The 21,169-nt window shown below is 38.5% G+C and overlaps 1 protein-coding gene across 1 annotated transcript in view; it reads left to right on the top strand.

The window, feature by feature from the left end:
• Positions 1-21,169, top strand: part of cacna1bb (calcium channel, voltage-dependent, N type, alpha 1B subunit, b) — a 226,641-nt gene that overhangs the window by 122,071 nt on the left and 83,401 nt on the right. Inside the window, exons 7-14 of the mRNA XM_063478885.1 lie at positions 4,421-4,524; positions 6,671-6,786; positions 6,894-6,983; positions 10,805-10,894; positions 13,602-13,823; positions 13,915-14,027; positions 14,137-14,249; positions 20,788-20,919. Of these exons, the coding sequence (XP_063334955.1) occupies positions 4,421-4,524; positions 6,671-6,786; positions 6,894-6,983; positions 10,805-10,894; positions 13,602-13,823; positions 13,915-14,027; positions 14,137-14,249; positions 20,788-20,919 (980 nt within the window). The remainder of the gene's footprint in view (positions 1-4,420; positions 4,525-6,670; positions 6,787-6,893; positions 6,984-10,804; positions 10,895-13,601; positions 13,824-13,914; positions 14,028-14,136; positions 14,250-20,787; positions 20,920-21,169) is intronic.

Here is a 21,169-nt window from a genome sequence, read left to right as displayed (position 1 = left end):
CTGAGAAATCCAGCAGCTATTAGGCTATCACCTCAGAGACCTTACTGTATGTCAGTATCTGGGAAAAAGAAAAAAAAAAGATTTGCACAATCTCAACTGAATTCAGCTCATCTCTCCAAGCTGCCAGCTGAGAATCAAGAGAAAAGTCTTACCTACTCACCTGCTGACTCTGGGAGTGAATGCTGATGCAAGAGACTGCACTACCTAACAAGGTCTCCCAGGTTCTCCTGAGAGATAAATACTAAGACATGTAATGCTACTACTGTCAATATAAAATAAATAAAAACCAGCATGTTTTCAAGAAAATAAAAAAGATTTTGTTGCATATTGTTAATGGGAAAACCTGAAGTCTGCATGTGATGCCTTACTAGGTCAGACCTGGTAACATTTCTATCATTTTTAGTGATTCTAAATAGTTCTCATTACGAAATAGAAAAAGTTATAACTCTCTCCTACATCTGGAGGTGTTCTAATGCACTAAATAGAGATAACATGGGAAAAGACACACACACACGAAGGCAAAAGGCAATCTGACTGGACCAAGGGACGCTGCATCCTCCCTGGCTAACAATAATGAGCATACTCTGGTTTGTCCGCCTTTCTGACTCTGATCATTTGTAAACTGAAATTCATGTTTTATTCAGTATGGCCAAAAGCTAGTGATTGAGCCGAAAAATTAATTAGGAAAGTTTTTACTGAAGAGACAGAGCAAGGGAGCCAAGGGCTTTTATACAACCAGAAGTCGTTTTTTTGTTTTTTTTAACCAGTGAAGTCGCCCCCTGGTGACCACTAAATAGAATGGAGATTTAGGGTATTTCTATATTGCTACCACTTTTAAGATGTAGAAGCTATTTCCATCTTGTGTTTTATCTATTACACCCACACTAGTCCATAAAGATCACAGGCACTGGCAGGCACAGTTTGTGTGCCCTTAGTTGCCAGAGTCACTCTCATGTTCATGTGTTATTTGTTTTTGTTTTTTTCTGAAAACTGCAGCAAGTCCAGCCCACCAGAAACTCCAGTAAAAAAACATGATGGGGATGCAGTGACAGCACTGTTGGGTAATGAAAAATGAAACAACCAATGTGGTGACCATAAACTTCAGACTTCTCTGGAATCATCACAAATATTTCATATGTTTAGTTTCACTCAGTCACATTAGTCTACATTTGCAAATCTATTATAATCTTCTTTTGAAGTTCCCACGTCAGATCTTTAACATCTTTTGCCCAGTTTAACCACTCTCCAAACCCCTGCCTTTTCTTCTCTCTCACTGCCTCCAAACATGCCATCCCCCTCTTCTCTTCCTTTGTCTTTGGCCAACAGTACAACAGTTTCTACTGGTACCCTGTTGGCTGGAGGCAGTCATTAATGATCCAAGCCCAGACTAATCCAGTATTACCAATGAGCCACACATTCGATTTGCAAAGAATTTACGCCAAGTTCACAATTTTACACCTGTCAGATTGAATTATAAAACACAACCTTTTGGTAAAGTGATGAAAAGAGAGTCTGTGGCAGTTTAGAGTTTTTTTGAGTCGTAACTGTAATCAGAGTTTTTAGAAGACACTCTGTAACTGCCACGGTAATAAAACTGACCTCAGTGCATCATATTATGTATCACAAACCTGCAATATACTACTACAGGTGAGCAATACATCAAAATGAAGGCTGAGTTTAAAGATTGGTGTGGTGCCAATCAAGATGACCTCTAAATGTTTGAACCTTCTTTTACTTGCAATATTTGGCTGGTTAGGTACAAAAAAAAAAAAAAAAAAGCAGGTAATTTCCGAAACCTATTACTTCATGCTTCACTGAACTCAACTGATTTGAGTGGAAGAGAAAACATGAAAGGAAAATCTTGCAAGGGTTATACCGAGAGAATTTAACTAAAGGTGGAGGGAAAAGAGATGCAGAGAAAGACATGAAGATTGAGTGATAAGATGATGAGACGGTGATGAAATGCTGGAAATGCTGTAAAAGATACGATGCCGTGCAAAGCAGCGAAGCTTCCCTCACCCATTTATCCTGGTGTGTGGGCGGCTGCTTCTCTGACAGCCGAGACAGAGGGTGTGCTTCTGTACATTTGTGTGCGTTCTTCTCACATTCTCGGGTGCATAATATACATCTCCTGCCTGCTGATTCAGCCACCCTGAACCTCTCATCACAATTACAGCCAGTGTGTGGCAGCGCCGCGACACTGGCGTCTGCAAAATGTCACCGGCCTTAACAGAGCCCATCAGTCGGCAGGTCTGTCCCGAGCTAACAGGCCGCTGTGTGGGTGCTGACTCCCAGAATCGCCTTTGGGGAAAGTAACATGACTATTATCCCCATTGTAGCTCAGTCACTGTGAAGTACAGTGTCATTTTGGGACATCACCAGTGTAATAAAACATCCAGCTACACTTAGCTGATGTATTGGAACCCTGTAAGCCTCAGAAAATGGGGGAGAAAAAGCCTTACAGCTTACATGAGGCAACATTATAATTCAGTAGGAATCATATTTTAGCTACCTGATGATTCAGTATTTCCTTCTCATTCATCGTTCATCTTAATAATCTTTTCATCTGGTTTTTGTGTTGTGTGTCTTGAAACTGAACCAAACCATAAATATTAACTTCGCAAATCCAAAACAATTGCTGCAGAATTGCAAGGCAGGTTTATCATCTAATCTGAGCTGTTGAGACAAACCCATTTTACTTTAGAAACAGTAAAGCTTTAACATGAAAATACAGATTATAGAAACTTTAATACAACTTTTGCAGCAGCCCTTTGCTATTAAAAGTAGCTTCTGATTAGTTTACTGAAAAATTATTTAATATTTATTGTCTTTCAGAACAAACAGAAGAAACTGGAACTAAGAATTAAATTAAACTAATTACGAAACATTAAGTAAGTAAATTATAATCAAAATTTAAATGATAAAAAAACTAAAGAAATGATCTAACAATAAATGAGGAAAGTCCAAAAACTCAATGATCCTGGTCCAAGGATCGTGACTGCATTAATATCAACACAGTACTTCATAATCACAGGATCCTATAGAGAGTAGTAAGTGTGTGTGTGTGTGTGTATAAATACCATGTTTAGATATTTTTGTGAGGACCAAAAATGGGAATGCTACTATGTGGGAACCAAAAGTACCTTATGGAGAAAAAATGCCCGTCCCTGAGTTTGAAGGCATTTTTGAGACTCAAAATGTGGTTTTAGTGTCAGAGCTATAATTAGGTTAGGGTTAAGCCAAGGCATTTATTTTCGATGGTTAGAGTTAGGGGAAGTGGCTAGGGAATGCTAGGGAAAGCATGCTAGGGATAGCATAATGTCAATTGGATGTCCCAACTAAAACATGAAAACAAGTGTGTAAAAACAAGTGTGTGTCACAAATCACAGAGCAGACAGAACTAAATGGCCATAAGTGTAGATCCTAATATTTTTTTAGCTTTTATGTTTCATTGTGGGTCTGACCATCTGCACTAAGCACGGAAACACTGGAAACACAAGTGAACATCTGAGGCTGGTATCTCAGCAGATTAATGCTCGTGATTTGGATTTCAGCCGTCATATATGCATCTAATGTTCAGGGATCTAATTATTATGTTTGTGTTGCCTGCATTTTGCACCTACCTGATATCAGTTGGTGCCGTGTGCCTTCTTGGACTGGTGATAAGTTTGTGTTTGTGTATTTGAAGTGAGAATATAGAGTCATTTAAATGCTCTGTTTCTCTGTTTGTGTAGGAGCAATTTATTTTTAAAATACAGGTTTCTGTTTGGCATTGATAGAGGACCGAGTTATTTGCATGTGGAACATTAGCTGGGCTGTTTTGGGGGATCCCATTGATATGACAGAGTGTTGGGTTGTTGGTTTTTTTTTCAGTGTTTTGTTTTATTTAATTGAAAAGTTGTTTTTCTAATGAGGCAAGTTGGCAAAAGTTCTTGTTCTGTCAGCCACAGTAGTGAAAAATAACTTTGTATTCAGAGCTGTGGATGCAAATGTGAAAGTAGTTTGAAGAAAAGCAATAATACAGAACCAAGTTTATTCAAAACTTTATTCATTAACTTAGTAAAGTGTAGTTACTACCTTACACTGAGCATGCAGTTTATCCTTATAATAAGAAAATGAACAGTCAGCCCAGGTGTTTATATTTGTGACCTTTTGCATTTCTTTTTTCTTTGATTTTTTGTTTTATTTATGAGTTTAATTAAACGTGAAATGAGAATGTATTTATTTGTACTCCTACTGCAAATAAAAGCTTTGCACATTTTTTTCAAAGCTTAGCAAAGACACTGAAAATGTTCTTGGAGCTCAACGTATACAAACATTAACTTAATTTGATTTTGAGAGTGCATCTCACAACAAGGCACAGACGAATTAAATCTACATATACCAGTGCTAATGCTAATATTGTTTTCTGTGTGTCCAGACCAATGACGTCGCAGGAAACACTTGGAACTGGCTTTACTTCATCCCTCTCATAATCATCGGCTCCTTCTTCATGCTTAACCTGGTGCTTGGTGTTCTTTCTGGGTAAGTCATATATTACAGGTAAACCTAAAGGGTGAACTGTAGTTATAAATTCTCTTCTTTACGATCAGCATGTTGTTTGCCTTGTTTTGAAATCACCTCTGCCCCTGCTGTTTTTGTCAGGTTGCCAGTTTCTTTCACTGAATTTCAACTTCTCACAGTCTGTGTCAAAGGATGTGCCAAAATGAAAGAGTGAGACAAAAAGTCAATGAAAACTAACTTTTAATAAGTCAATGAACAAAAGAAGCAAATACTAATACTTGGACAGGAACATGTAGCACACGAGAAAATGAACGCAGGGATGACAAACTGTGTGTGTGAGTGTGCGTTGGGGGGGCAACTTAGAACTAGAGATCGAAAACGCTAAATATAGAATTTTACCAACTGCTAAAGACTTTTAGCTTTTATTGTTTTTTAAACTTGCCCATGTGTCCCTTGTATACAGTATGTATATATTTTTGGTGATCTTATCAAAATTTCCACTAAATCACTTAAAATTTTGAGTTACATATTTCAAGATTTTTTACTTACTCAGAGGTAACTTAAAATGTACATATCTCAGAATGTAAACTTTTTTCTCAGTAGTGCAAAAATAAACTTCCATACTGATGTTTGGATCCTCTCATCACATCCATATGACAGGAAATGCTGCAAGCTAATAAGCAGTAAATGGAAGTCTATGTCACTTAAGTTATGTGAATGTGTTAGTGGATGCGTTTCTATGAGACTTCTTGAGAATATTTTATAATCTTTAAAAGGACATTAAATTAAAGCTTCTGGCTGTTTCGGTGGCCTGTATGTACAAATAAGTATTTTAGGGCCACATTGTAGCTGTTTATAGGAGCAGCAAAAAATAAGATTATCTTATGGCTTGCGATAAAGTGCTAAACTGAGAGTTAATCAAGTAAATCAACAGAATATTCAGCATGCTTTTCTATCATCTACTGCTTCTCCTTTTCACCTTCTTCCTCTCATTGTCTTTCCCTGTCTTGTGTAATGAACAGCCCGTGCTCGGTAGCTTTAATCATCCTGGTCCTCTGCACTCCTGAAGGCAACGTCTGTCCATCTCATTGTGTCTATGGTCACAAAGAGCCTTGCCTCACCTGCCGTGACTCACGGCCTCTTGTCTTTTTAAACTCTTGATTAAAGCAAACATGTTTGATCAATAGTCTGGACGTCGTAAGGAAACGCTGCTTAAAATGAAGCTCTTGAGAAAAATGATGATCCAACAACAGCTAGCTCATATTCCTTCAGTGAAATGATCACTTTGCCCTCTCATCTTCCTGGTTTTCATGAAACTATTAAAAACTATGAACTGTTCAGTATTCCAAATCATGTTTCCTGATGACTGTGTGCCACCAATCTATTAACTTACATTAACTACATACAAGGCATAAATAGTAAAGTAGAGGAAATCAACAAGGTAACAAAATCCTTTGAGCAGGCACTTCTAATGCTGGTCAAAGGTTGTTTGTTAATCTTTTCTGGTCTTATTATCGCAATAACACAAGTGAAAAGTCAGACATACTCTAGCACTACTAAGGTTGGATAACTTAATCCCTGAAATGATTCTACCACAGAGGTTATGAAAAAAAGATGTCATATGCTGCTTTCAGTCTTTATGTTAAGCTAATAGCCTGCTGCTTATAGCTTCATATTAGACCTTAAGACAAGAAAGTTGTGTGCGACAACTGAAAACTGAATAAACATGCTTCCTAAAACAGAACTGAGGAAAAAATACTATATCTTACGATTCATTGTTTTCTCTACATGACGTGCATATGCTGCCAATAGTCCTATCACACAGAGCCATGAAACAGCATCATGAGCTTTCTTCTCCACCCAAACATTTCATGTCTGAAAATGTTGGAAATATCTCCTGACAGAGTTATGGCTATGCCAGCAGCCTTTTTTTCCTCTTTCATATCCTCAACGGTTTCCCAGCTGTCATCTTAACTCTGACATTATTAATCCATCTGCCTGAATTGTTTGAACCTCAACTTCATCTACAGTTTATCTGTCTCTTACATAGATCAATATCTGCTCACATGAGCCAAACATAAAAAAAACTCTTTAAATGCAAACTACCACATGTTAAATGTTAATGCAATCTGTTCTTGCTGTGTATAAAAAAAACCTGCCTCAACAGAGAATTTGCCAAAGAGCGAGAGCGTGTGGAGAAGAGACAGGAGTTTCTAAAGCTTCGCAGGCAACAGCAGATTGAGAGAGAGCTCACCGGATACTTGGAATGGATCTGCAAAGCAGGTTAGACTCATCTTTCAAAAAGCATGGTTGTGTTTAGGAAAAGAAAAAGAAAGGGAAAGAAAGAAAGAAAATCCCCCCTTTTTTTCCTTTTCTCTCTTTCGCTGCAGAGGAGGTGTTGCTGGAGGAGGAGGATGAGATTGCAGAGGAGAAGTCCCCACTGGACGGTGCGTGGTACAAGAGGAAACAAAACCTTCCAGGTGAAAACAGGGCTGAGTATCTGTTGCCTGCTTTACCATGGTCCATTACCACAGGAGGCCGATGGTAAACCAGGCACAGAGAGGTATGGCTCATCGTTTCCATCTCATGACTGCTTTTGGACATCAATAAACTTGTGCACATGGATCATTTTAAAGTCATCAGTCATGGATGTGATCTGGCTCTTTTTTTCACCCGTCTACTTGTTGCATGGACTTTTATGATGCAAATTATTACTGTGATTAGAGAAATGTTTTAAAAAAAACCCAACAAGCTAGCTGGCAATCCTATGGAGATGACAGGAGTCCAGGAACTCGATGCAGCAGCCAAAAAATTGTCTGGCATGTAACACTGCAGCATGTCGTTTTTACAGATTTAGCCTTAGAAGTGCTGCTGAGCACTAAGAATGAGCACTTCAAGCAAAAGTACTGTAAACTATTCTTCAGAGATCACACCCCACCCTGAACCACTTTGAAATGACTGCACATATGATTTGAGACATGCAGTTTGCACCTCATTTTATTTTATTTGTTTAACTTTAAGATGGCTGTTGTGGTCTTTTGCTTGAATGTTGTTTTCTTTCTTCTTTTCTATTACAGTCTAATCTCACAGTGTCACATATGTTTTGCTGGTAGTTATTTAGTGTTTTGTTTGTCGTGTTTTTGTGTAATGGTTGTCAGCAAACAGCTTGTAGAGGGATTAGGATCAAGTCCCGCCAGAAGTTAGCAGTGACTATTTGGATCTTTGAAAACCATGAACATGCAGAGTACACAAAGTAGTTGTGCTTACAATTTTTAACTTTTCATGCAAAAATAATCTATGGCTAAACAGATTTTGTTGTGCAATTCTGAGATAATTAGTATATATCTAAAATCTTTAAGGTTCTTTATTTAAATTTAACCAGTCAGTCACCTCAGTATGTTTAGTCTGTTTCCAGGCTTTTGAGACATTTGCATCATAACAAATCAGAATTAAACAGTTATTATCAGTTAATATTACTGACAAACCATTAGCAGATTTATGTATTTAGCTTGCTAATCTTTGCTCTTTTGCTAATGCCAAATTAATTGCTTCACCAAATAACTATAATGCATAAACACCTTCAAATATCCAGCCAGAATTAAACCAGAAACTGGTTGATGGTAGAGACATCTGACTGAAGTACAACTTGCTAAGGGACATTTAACCAAATATAAGCGGAGGTGTGCATTTGCAGTGTTGGGAAGGTTACTTTTAAAATGTATTTCACTACAGATTACAGAATACACGCCCCAAAATGTATTCTGTAACGTATTCCGTTACATTACTCAATGAGAGTAACGTATTCTGAATACTTTGGATTGCTTAATATATTATCATGCTGTTTACAACTACATGAATGTGATTTATTACTATTACTGAAGGTCCGCGGCTCCGAACCGTAGTAAAGGGACCTCTGGCTAATACGTGGGGTTCCGTGTTGGGCTCGTAGCCGAAAAATAGCTTTACTTTGTTGTCTGGGTCAAGTTTGCTAGCGAGAGACAGAGAGAGGCGTTGAAAGGCTGCTCCAACGGAACTTATTGTTTCGGAGGAAAACACGAACACAGTGTACAGTCGAGTCTTAATAGCTTACTTACAACTGGGCTCGTCAGGCACTCTTCTTGGCTGCAGTGGTTATTATTATATTTACATGCTTCCAGCTCCCGTTTCTGCTCAATGATAACTCGTACTTTTCCACTCTCCTTTTTCTCCCTCCTCCCGCTCACAGACACATAACGGGTATGGCAGTCCATTCTCCCTGCAGCACGGACTACACTGCCCATGAGGCTACATTCTTTAGGGCCATGCCTGTAGCATTCTGCCTATTAGCTTAGCACAACAACAACAACAAAAAGGCGCTCTCTCACCCAGGAAACACAGAGAGAGAGCGTCACCCTGTAACCATGGCAACCGTAACGCTGCCGCCTGGCACAACAGAACGTAGCTGTCAAACAAACCCAAACAGTCCTGACCCGCGACAATATGAAACGGGAAAGTACCGCCGTGTAATCCATTTATTTCAACAAAGTAACTGTATTCTAAATACCACCTTTTTAAACGGTAACTGTAACGGAATACAGTTACTCATATTTTGTATTTTGAGCCTGTATGTATACTTTTAACTCTATGGGAATTAGAGAAAATCCAAAATACATTAAAACTTGTGCACCCAGCAGTTAAAATAAATCATTTAAGCCCAAAATTACTGTGACATTCATGGCTATGGTGAGTGTACTATGTAAACTTATAATCTTAACTGTATATGTGCTAAATAGTGGTTTTTACTCAAACAATTACTCTTATTACATTTAACATTAAAATAAAATATAAAATATAGTGTGGAGTGTTACATGAAGTCCTAGTGAACATCTGTAAAATATGCTGTCAGTACAGTGCAGCCTGCTGGTCATGACTGCAACATAAATCAGCATTTATGATTAGCCAGACATTTGATTGCTAATCATGGTTTCCACTCTGCCCTCTCATCTTCACAGTTCTTTGTCTCTGTCTTTGTCTCTCTCTCTTCCTCATGATGTCATTGCATTAGGCCCGATGTGAAGGGAGGGGTTAATTAGTGGGATTAACAGCGATAGTCTGAAGGAAACTTATTGAACCAACACACATACATACATGACGGTAAACTGATACACACACATTTAATACACATGCATGCTAATGACTCCAGCAAAATGACAGTAGTCAGCAGCGTTATTTCCCTCAATCAGTTACAAATGGAGGATTAAAACGTATGAGGCACAGCTTTAGAAAAACCACTCTGATGTTGTTGAAGCAGAAAATATGTATTTGGCATCCGTCAGATGAATGACAGGTATGAGTAGCGGAGCAGAGTGTCAATCATAGCTGCCCGTCTGGAGAAAAAAAGGATTATAAAACTCTTTATTCTGAAATGATTTACTAAGTCTTTTAATGATAAGAAATTGAGGAAATTAGCCTTTTTATAACGTACTCTACAGGCTGGATATTTCATTTATAGATAAAAGATGTGCGGCAGCTGCTTTCAGTTACTTTCAAAGAACAGAAATTTGAAAAAAAAAATTAAAATATAACATCTGTTGCTTTTCTCACAAATATGGGGTTTCTTTAATTTAATCATTCGTGCAGATATCTCCTTGTTTTCAAATCAGTTTTTTTTTTAAGCTCCTATAAATGAATCATTATAAAATGCTTACAACAAAGCAAACCCGCCAACCAAAACATATGTTATCTTAGTGCAGGTACAGGCATTTCTTCAAAAACCGAGTTTTTACAGGTTGATATTTTCATAGCTGCTTTTTTCCCTCTCTGAAGAGGGAACAAAGGTTTCTGGGATTCAGTTACAGAAAGAGATTTGATGATGAAGAATTAGACTTGGAGTGGTCTCAAAGCCGTATTTATTTTCTCAGCCTCCTTCCTGCCTCTCAGCTGCTTTCCCGAGCAGATATACAGGCGTTTGGATTTAATGAACGAGCCCATCACTTCTGCGGCACTGAAGTGGTCACATGACCCTCACATTCATGTCATGCTGGCGGTTTTTCATTCCAAGGCCGACTTCAAGCAGCAAGGCAGAAAATCTCCAAATGAAAAACGTGATTGATGCCTGCTATTCATAGCTCCCAATTAGCTCACCCATCTTCACCACACGCACACAGTTGTTCCATTGGAAAGAGAAAATGCTAGCATTTCTTGGCATAATTAACTTCACTTTCACAGATCTGCATTAAATAATGCAGATGAAGCAGAACAGTTCCTACTGTATCCTCATATATATTATTATCCTTTTACATACGTGCTATTCTCTTTACAGTCCTGAAGCGAGGCAAAGTGAAGAAGGGTAAAAACGACCTGATCAGCGCTGAGGAGGGGGAGGATCCTTTCGCAGACATCTCCTCTGTTGGTAAATCTTTTTTTTTTTTTACCCACGTCCACCAGCAGGATACCCCTGACCTTTACATGCTGTCTATTCACAAACACGACCTTTACAATAAACCCCCCATAAAGGCTCATCTTCTACAGTGAACACGTTCTCTGACTCTGTCGCCTCCCTTTATCAGATCAGGATGCCATGTCTCTGCAACATTTAAACACGAGGCCAAAGATCTTAATAATGTATATTATTCTAGCGGCTCTTGGATTCAGAGACCGAATATCTAAAGTTTCTCCCGGCTGTGGATCACCTTGAGGGTAAAGGAGCATAATTAACTTTTCTAATTAGACTGTTGAAATAGCAGGAGAATCACCTGCAGCATATTCAAATTATACTTTTTAATATTAAGGGACTTCATGCTTCCCAACAAAGCCAACATGTAATTGCTTGTCTGTGGGTTGGAAACAGGCATTAGCAGGGTAAATGAAACCATTTAGCTGCCTTCATTTTTTTCCCCATTATCTGATCTAATGACTGTTTTTTTGTTTGTTTGTTTCTTTAGAAAAAAAAATTGCTGAGGGAATAGATGTCATATATATTCCATGTCTCATCTCACTGGTTTCACTCAAAATGCCTGCAGTTCCGCTGTGCAGCACAGAAGTAGTAGGTGTGCACAGTGTTAATGAGCAGCTGCAGGTAAATTTCGAGGAGTGTTTAGGTGATTTAATGCTTTGATTTCTGTCCCATGGGGAGATTTTATTTTATTTTTTTTAAATTTAATCAGTTTACAATCTTGGCCATGAACGATTTCATTGCTTGGGAGCAGATTTAAAAGTGTGTTAAATCTGTTCAGAGCACATTTTTCTACCTAGTATAACAGTTAAAAAAAAACTACTTTTTAATTTTTTTGTGAGCTTAGCTCAATAGTTGCCCCCAAAATAGCAGCAACTTACCAGTAACTTATTAATACCAGTAACTAAAAACTTAAAAACACACACTGAAGATTAGGATAATATAAAACCAGCAGTCTTAAAAAATGGCTATAACATGAAAATAGAACATTAGTTCAAATTAAAACAAGATTAATACAAACAGAACTGAGAGCCCTAACCCATGTTGTTCTAAAACTGCTCTATTTCTACATTGACCAAACCACAGAAATATTATTTTATTGTGCATTCACTGAATCAGTTTTGTCCTTTCTATTGGTGTCATGTGCAAAAAGTCTCAGTCTACATGAAGTAGTCAAATGGAAGAATTACACTCGAGCGAGTGTCCCTGTGCACCAGACAGTTACAGCTGGCTCAGTTTTCCTTCAATACTTGCACCTTTTTCCTAGTGACTTTCAGTTTCTTCCTTGTGAAGATAGATGTATCAGACTCGTATTCAGAGGAGGGCTTATGCGTAATATTGGCGGTTTAAGTCTGGGAGATTTTTTCTAGGGGGATGTTTCAACTGCAATTTTAACCCCTTATCGGTTGTTAGAAAGACTTACAACTATGCATGAGAAAACTGAGCAGTACCAGGAGGTGAAGATGCAGCAGACGTGGAAAGTGAAATCCAAAGTGGTTCCTGCGATAATAGGAGCATTAGGGGATATTAGTAGCATTATGTAAACCCCAAACTGGAAAACTGGAAGAGTAATTCCAGCAGATTCTACGTACAACATTCAAGCCTGTGGTAAACAATCCACACATGCTGTGCAGAGTATCTCTCTGTAGGTACAAATAAAGTGATCTGAATCTCAAACACCCTAAGGCCAGTGACACTCGCTTTAGGGGCATAAAATTAGGATGCTACTTTATCTGTCTTTATGGGTCTCAGTGGGTACATTGTGGTAAAGGAGAAGCAGTGGAGTACTTTAGTGACCTGACTGGAGCAAAAAAATAAATAAATACACACGCACACACACACACACATACACACATATATAGATAGATAGATAGATAGATAGATATACACACACGCTTTTACTCTGTTTCATACTCCATGAGTACAGACCTAAAATTTGAAAGAAAAAAAACTACAGTTGCATCAAAGCCTTCCTACTGCTCTGTCTAACCTGCATGAGCTGCTCATGTATAGAGGAGAGAGGTTATTTACAGAGAATTAACAGTGTCTTTGACACTGGGTTCATAAAGTCTGTTGTGTTTGTTTTGGTTGAAATTCTGAGTGCAGCTTTCTTAACCCGACAGAAGTAAAATGTTTATTTCTTCGAAGCAAAAAATCCCAATACACAGAAGCCTGAATATTTAATTACACCACAGCTGAAAGGGCAGGATGTGATGCATGCAAGATCTTATTAGAAAACATTACTGTAAAAAAAAAATTATAAATCAAACCACACCAGCTTAGTTTATATGAGTCACAGAATGTGAGTATTTCATGAATGGAAGGCAGGAAACCAGTGTGCCAAACACATACCCATATCCATCACACAGTTCCTGTAAAACTACAGCTGGCTTAAGTGTTTCTATACAGATTTACCTTACAATAAAAAATATTTAATTTATGTCTAAAAGAGTAAGTAGGTGGATTATTATTTTCTCTATGATTGCTAAACGAAAGCCTTGTAAGCATTACAGCCATCTGAGTGTAAAAGCTAATTTTAAGATCACCAGGGGGAAAAAGCAAAGGAAACGAACAGTGATTCATTGTGAAAACTGTGAATCTGAGAAATAATTAGACGCTGCACACTCACACATTTCCTTTCTCACCTCTTCGTCATCGTTTTCAGCTCCTCCTGGCTCTCCGTTTGGTCGGGCCAGTGTGAAAAGCAGCGGTAAGATGGACAGCTCATCTTACTTCCGGCGTAAAGAGAAGAGGATCCGCTTCTTCATCCGCCGCATGGTGAAGGCTCAGAGTTTCTACTGGATCGTCCTGTGTGTGGTTGGCCTCAACACACTCTGCGTGGCCATAGTCCACTATGACCAACCCGAGTGGCTTACAAGAGCTCTCTGTAAGTCTCAGAATAAAATGCACTCCTACATATTCACTTATTCACCACCTGTATGACTACTTTCTCTCTGTTTTGTTGCTCTGTCCATCAGACACTGCAGAGTTTGTGTTTCTGGGTTTGTTTCTGACTGAGATGACTTTGAAGATGTACGGCCTCGGAGTAAGGAATTATTTCCACTCCTCCTTTAACTGCTTTGATTTTGGGGTAAGTGTAGGCTGTAATCCAAGCTTCTGTTTGGTTTACGATGACTGGTGTCCTAAAATCAGAGCCACACACATCAGGTAATAACTTTACCTTCTCCTTTTGTCTTCAGGTGATTGTTGGCAGCATTTTTGAGGTGATCTGGGACATGATTAAACCAGGAGCATCGTTTGGTATCAGTGTGCTGAGAGCTCTGAGACTGCTTAGGATTTTCAAAGTCACCAAGTAAGTTCACTGTGTGAAACTACAAGGTATAACCATACATTTGTCACGGTTCTGGGTGATTTTGACCCAGCATTTTGAGTTCTTATGTTTTGGTTTGATTTTGTATTATGGGTTATATTCTGATTCCCTTGTTTTGCTTTGTTGATCATTATTATAAATCTATGTTTCAGTTTATTCTGGTTAAGGGTTTAGTTCTTAGGTTTTGTTCTTGTGCCCTCGTGTTTAGTATAGGTTTAGTTCAGTGTCAAGTCTGCGTCTTTGTGAATTGTTTCCTGTTTTATTTTGAAGGTTTATGTCTTATATCAGTGTTTCTAGTTTCGCTTTCTCTGTCTCGTTAGGTCTAATTTCTCCCAGCTGTGTTCCCACCTGTTCCTCGTTCCCTCATGTGTATATATAGTGTGTGTCCTCCAGTGTTCAGCGTTGTGTCGGTTACTTTTAAAATGTATTCCAGTACAGAATACATGACCCAAAATGTATTTTGTAACGTATTCCATTAAGTTACTCAATGTGAGTAACGTATTCTGAATACTTTGGATTACTTAATATATTGTCATCCTTTTTACAACTACACGAATGTCGCTATCACATCCTGCAAATCCTTGTTTGTTTTTCTTTACCAATTAGCTGTTAAGCCCAACTTAAGATAATATATGTAATGTAGAGGAGCAAAGACTTGGGTATGTTTGTATAAGCTGTTTTGTTTTCTTAAAGATAATAAAAAAGCACCGTCTTTCCTTAACATTTTTTTTTATTTATAAAGCTGACAAGTGGAAGAGTATTAGACAAACATAAAATATGCCATTGAAAAGTATTTACTGTTATGGTCACCAACATCACTTAGTTAAAATAAAAAGTAGCCTTGCACAAGGAGAAAAAATATCAGCATTTTCAATGACTGTTTTCTTATTAGGACAAAAAAGGCAATATATAAAATTATACTCAAAAATGAAAAATATATTATTTTGGCATTTACTGTCAATATTATTCTTCCACCAATAATTTTAAATTACAAAAGATTTTTCAATACAACTCAGATATTCAAACTCAATGTAACAATGAGAAATTACATTTTAAACCTTACCCCTAGATATAATTTTTAAAACAAGACAATATATGTTTTAATGCAACTCAGCAACATTACCTTATGGCCATTTAACAAAGGCATGCAACAAAGAACTGTCCAAGGTGTCAGTGCTGAACTGCTTGGTTGAAAACCTTAATTGGCCCCAAAAATCAAATAATTGGCTAACAATTGCAGTAAACATATGAGGTGCTGCTTTTTGAATGCATGCCAAAAACAAATACTAAAGACTACAAAATACTGGGGTTGCAAGCCCTATCTGTGAACAATACCAAGATAGTTTCAGCAGACTACCTACATCTGTTTCGCCTAGTCTACAGTCCAGTAAAGGCGGCTGTAACGCAGCAAGAGCACCTGTTCAAAGTGTTTGTCTGTCATGCGGTTACGGTGTGGGGTGAAAACAAGTCCTCCATGGCTAAAGAGACGCTCGACAGGAGCACTTGATGGCAGAGTTGTATTGTATTTTAAGAAGAGGGCTCTGATCAATGGATATCCCTTTAATGAGGTCAATGTCTTATCTGTATCTTGAAGATACCTCTGTACCTCATCCTCCGCTGTAGAACAGGTCACCTGTGTACTCTGAAAACTGAAGAAGCTGTCGTCATCATCATCTTCCGGCTCATTTCCCACTGAGGCATGTCCAGTGGTGCTGGTGTCATTAGAAGGTTCTGTGTTGAGGAGACGAGCCTCTTGGACCATTGTTCTTCTCATGGATTCTCTCTCATCATCAGCAAGCCACCAGAGTCGAAATTTTGGGATGGTGGATGCTGCCATCCTTGCTTCATGGGAGGCTAATACAGCTGCAAATCGAGTGTCAATTGCTTTGATGATCACTAAGAGGATGTGAGTTGAAAATTCAGAATGGCTGCATACTCTTTGAGAAACACTGTCTCTTGAGGATGCAGTTTTGCCACCTTCAGTTGTTCACAGATTTCATTGAGCTGACTTTCAGGTAGATTCATTAGCTTCTCGATTGCATGGTACTCTGAGCTCCACCTTGTCACTGAAGGTACAACACATCTCATTTGGGCAATTTCTTCAATTACATCAGAAGCACCTGATGAGCGATGAGCCTTATTCCAGATGGCTGCACATTTTGCCTTTGCACTCCTATATAATTTTCTGGAAACACCCTGCTGTGAAGCAGCTTTATCAAGGTCAGTCGTGGCAATGAGATTTAGTGTGTGCGCAGCACATCAATGGTGTGGTGGCAAAAAGAAGTTCAGCTCCTCATGTTCTTGCTCCTCCTCAAGTACTGTAGTGACATCATCAAATTGTACATCATCTGTGTCTTCCAGATCATCTTCTGTTTCTGAATCTCCATATTCATTGAAAGCTTTTACAAAATTGTTCCCATTGTCTGTGACTGTAGCACTAACCTTGCCTTGGATTTGGAATTCAGCATGAACCTGACTTATTCTGGCGGCAATAACATCATAAGTGTGATGGCCTCTTATCCTCTCACATGCCAGTGCAGCAGACTTGCGATCCAATGTGTCTGACTCGATCCAGTGACATGTGATGCCAATGAAACTTCTGTGATGCGCAGTCCAGATATCTGCTGTTGTGCACACATTTTGAGTATGTAGAAGAATTTCAGTTATTGCTTCATTCATTTTTGGAAAGGTTTTCTCAATGTGAGTCATCAATGTTTTTCTGCAAACAGGACTCCTGCCCCCACTTAGTCCTTCAACCATCTTACGGAATGAGGTGTTCTCAACGGTAGAAAAGGGCTGCACTTCACGTCCTATGTTGTTTTCCTTGTATTTGTTGCCTTTGAGTTCCATATTTGCTAAACATAATGTCTCTTTTCATTGTTATGCTGACGACATTCAAATTTATCTTCATCTGACAGGACTTGCGTCCTCCCCATTACATCTTCTGCTTGATTGTTTAAGGGATGTTAAGGAATGGTTATCACAAAATTTTCTTACATTAAATGAGAAGAAGACAGAAATTATTGTCTTTGACAGAGATACATCTCCAGGACGGCTGAATGACATATTTGGTCCTGCTGCTAGTCATCTTAATGATGCTGTTAGGAACCTTGGAGTCATTATGGATAGCTCATTTAAACTAGATAAACAGGTATCTAGTGTGGTTAAATCCAGCTTTCATCAATTACGTCTAATTTCCAAGGCTAAATCTTATATTCCCTACAAGGATTTGGAGAAACTTATTCATGCCTTCATTACTACAAGGCTAGATTACTGTAACTCCTTGTATATGGGCCTACAACTCTCCCTTCTTCAACGACTGCAGCTAGTTCAAAATGCCGCAGCTCGCCTTTTGACTGGCTCAAAAAAGTACGACTCTATTACCCCTGTTTTGGCAAACTTACACTGGCTTCCTATTAAGTTTAGAATTGATTTTAAAGTTTTATTGCTTACTTACAAAATACTAAATAATATGGCACCTGATTACCTAGCTGATCTTCTCTGCCCATATAGCCCCATAAGAGCACTAAGATAATCAGACCAACTGCTCTTAGTGCAACCTAGGTCTCGCCTGAAAACCAGAGGTGATCGTGCCTTCGCCGTTGCAGCACCTAGGTTATGGAATACACTTCCTTTCCATATACGCGCATCAGACTCTATTCAGTCTTTTAAATCACGTTTAAAAACATATATGTTCGATATTGTATTTAAGGTCAATTAGGGCAATTTGCATCCGGATTGCATTGGATTATGTAACCATTTTATTATATTTTCATATTTATAATTTTATTATATATTGATTTTATTTGTACTATGATCTTATGGAAAGCACTTTGGTGTACTTCGGTCTTTGAAATGTGCTATATAAATAAACTTTGATTTGATTTGATTTCATTGACTATGAAGTCAAATACCAAGGAATTTACTCTCCTTTGGGTGATGGCTGGAGTGCTAAGGATGGCTTGTTTGAGAGGAGGAGGGACTGTGTCTTTGCCACTTTGTTCATCACCATGATCCGATGTATTTGCTTTGGGTAAACTGTGCATAACCCTGGGATGCATCCTCTGAAAAAAAAAAATAAAGGAGAGACCGACCAAAAGATAAAATATTACTGATGAAGAAATAGTTTTGTATTCGAGATCACTGCAAAAAGGTTGGGCAATTGGACGAATATCTCGACTATCAACAATAAGTTGAGTAAGTATAATAATAATGTTGGTTGAAGGTAAGAGAAGCAGTCAATGGAAAATATAATAGTGGTGTTTTAACGGCATGAACAAATGCAGCGATTCATTTACTCAAACTCATAACAGAATGAAAGAAAAGCAGTAGTCTATGTTCAGGAAAAAACAAAACATTTAATTTAAATAAACAAACCACAATGGTGGGGAGGGATACAAAGAAACTGACTTCTTTTTCCACTTTAACTGTGTTCCAGTGTTTATGTCTTATCTTAGATACTCGACCAAAAAACAAATAAGTTAAAAACCAAAATGTCACTTCCAGCGACCATAAAAAATATCAGAGGTAAAGTTAAGTTTTTTGTGCAATTTGGTGCATCTCGAATAAATAAATGAATAATCCAAAAATCTCGCCCAACCTTAATGTCCACCCTACTGCTAATCATTTTGGGATTGCTTTCACAACTGCACACGATAATTTACAGCTCGTTAACGCTGTCTATCAAGTTTAACAGTCTATGAACTAACCTTAGCTAACGCCAGCTAACAATGTTAGCTAAAATCACAGCAATATTATATCGAAGCTACTGAAGTGGCACGTAGCCTAGGTAGCTACCACAACTAAAATAAGATATTTGCAGTATGTTAACGTTAGTTTTTTTAAATAACTTACTTTCAGGTGTTTTGTTAGGTTGGAGGTGGAGTCTTTTGACGCGGAGAGCATCTTTTTTGCTGGCAAGCAGAGTTTGCATTGCACTGTGAAATTCCGCCCATCCCTTTCTTCTTTGAATATGAAATGGTGTTGGAACTTCCAACTCCAAAACGCATTCCTGCCCGACGTGCACTGCTGACTCTGTTGTGCTGGCTCCGGCTCCATTGTTTGACTAACGCCACCAACAGGACGTTTTTTTTTTTTTTTTTTTACAGCCTCTTCTCGCGTGTTTTGTTTGGGTTTCCAGCCGCAATGCGCGGCGTGGAATGACCAAAATTACAGAGGACCGCCATGTAATCCATTTATTTTAACAACGTAACTGTATTCTAAATACCACCTTTTTAAACGGTAACTGTAACGGAATACAGTTACTCATATTTTGTATTTTAAATACGTAACGGCGGTACATGTATTCCGTTACTCCCCAACTCTGGTCGTGTCGTACCCTCAGATTTGCCTTTGTGTTTCCGGTCTCAGCTTTCATTGTTCAGTTTATATGTTTGTTCTTTGCCGGCAATAAAGCTGTGGTTTTTGAGTTGCTATTTTGTCTCGACGAGTCTGCATTTGGGTCCTCATCTCCGCCTGCCCGTACACAGAGCCCCGGCAACATGCCTTCAATGCAGAAATGTTTTCTTTGTTTGCACTTTGCAGCCCTCCCAATATTATTGTGTTCATTGTGTGCTGCAGTTTAGATGAAAAATGGCTCCTTCTTGGTGTCATAAATCAGACAAAGTGGAACACAAAAACAGTATACAGTGCATAACTGTGAAATATACATAACGTTAGAGTGAGAAATCTTTTAAGGAGTATGCTTTTTATCACTTTGCCTTGACCTTTAATCTGAACACTTAAAATGTGTGTCTTCAGGAAGCAATACAGGAAAACCTTTCAATGTATCATAAAACTGAAAGCACTACTTTATTGAGTAAAACCTGAATCTAGCTGAAAATTGTATTGCATTCATGTATATGGTTCTTATTGCACTCTTAAGGTCTTCCCACAGTATTTCTTTTTCAGACATTCTGTTGTATATTTATTGTTGTGCTTGACATAACTGTCCTGTTGTATGAGCTCTTCGGTTTGGGCGTCACACAGTCTGACCTTGGGGTTAATTTATTGGGTTGTCCACTCCTGCTAATATTGTGGCATTGTGCTAATACACACCTGCAACGTAACACTTGGACTGCATGTTGTCACTGGACTAGACCTGATAATAAACTTACCAATACATCTATAAAATAGTTTCTTACCAGAAGGTCCTAAATATTGAAGCTGTGTTCTTCTATTCTTTTCTGCCTTCCTCCCTCTACTGACAATCATGTCATAGTTTATACCTTTCATGCCATTAGATTAGCCTTAATCTTCTCATTCAGTGAGACTGGCAGCTGTACACCCTGACACACTGATTTGTTTTATGCCACCTACACTTCTTATTGCTATTTGTTCCACTCTGCCCTCCTCTGCTTTGGTTGTTCTGATATGTGTATTTGCAAGATTTGTCATATTACTTCTGTCTGTCTGAGTCTTCCTGTTTTGTTTTTTTTGTTTTTTTTGTGTGTGTGTGTGCTCCAGTATGTACAACAATAATTTCTTTGTGCCCCTCTTTTTGTTTGCTCTTTCATGTCAGATACTGGAACTCTTTAAGGAACCTTGTTGTTTCCCTCCTGAACTCAATGAAGTCCATCATCAGCTTGCTCTTCCTCCTTTTCCTCTTCATTGTGGTCTTTGCCTTGCTGGGGATGCAGCTCTTCGGAGGACAGTAAGTGATTTGTCCAACCTGATCTGCTGTTTTTCCTCCTCTTTCCAACCATTTCTAATTCATCACACGAGCACCAACACAAACACAAATCCTCTCCTATTCTACTTCTCTACTCATTTCCCCACCTGACCCTTCTTGTGTATGATCCCTGGCCCAGCGTGGCAGTGGTGACAGACATGTTGACACAGCAGGTAGCTGGCAGATCAGCAGTAGTGACTGCAGCCCTTTGATATCACTCTCAGCAGGAGCT

Source organism: Pelmatolapia mariae, linkage group LG7 (genome assembly GCF_036321145.2).
Source record: "Pelmatolapia mariae isolate MD_Pm_ZW linkage group LG7, Pm_UMD_F_2, whole genome shotgun sequence".
NCBI lineage: Eukaryota > Metazoa > Chordata > Actinopteri > Cichliformes > Cichlidae > Pelmatolapia > Pelmatolapia mariae.
The sequence above is the reverse complement of the archived record's forward strand: the minus strand, read 5'-3'. Positions and strand labels throughout refer to the sequence as shown.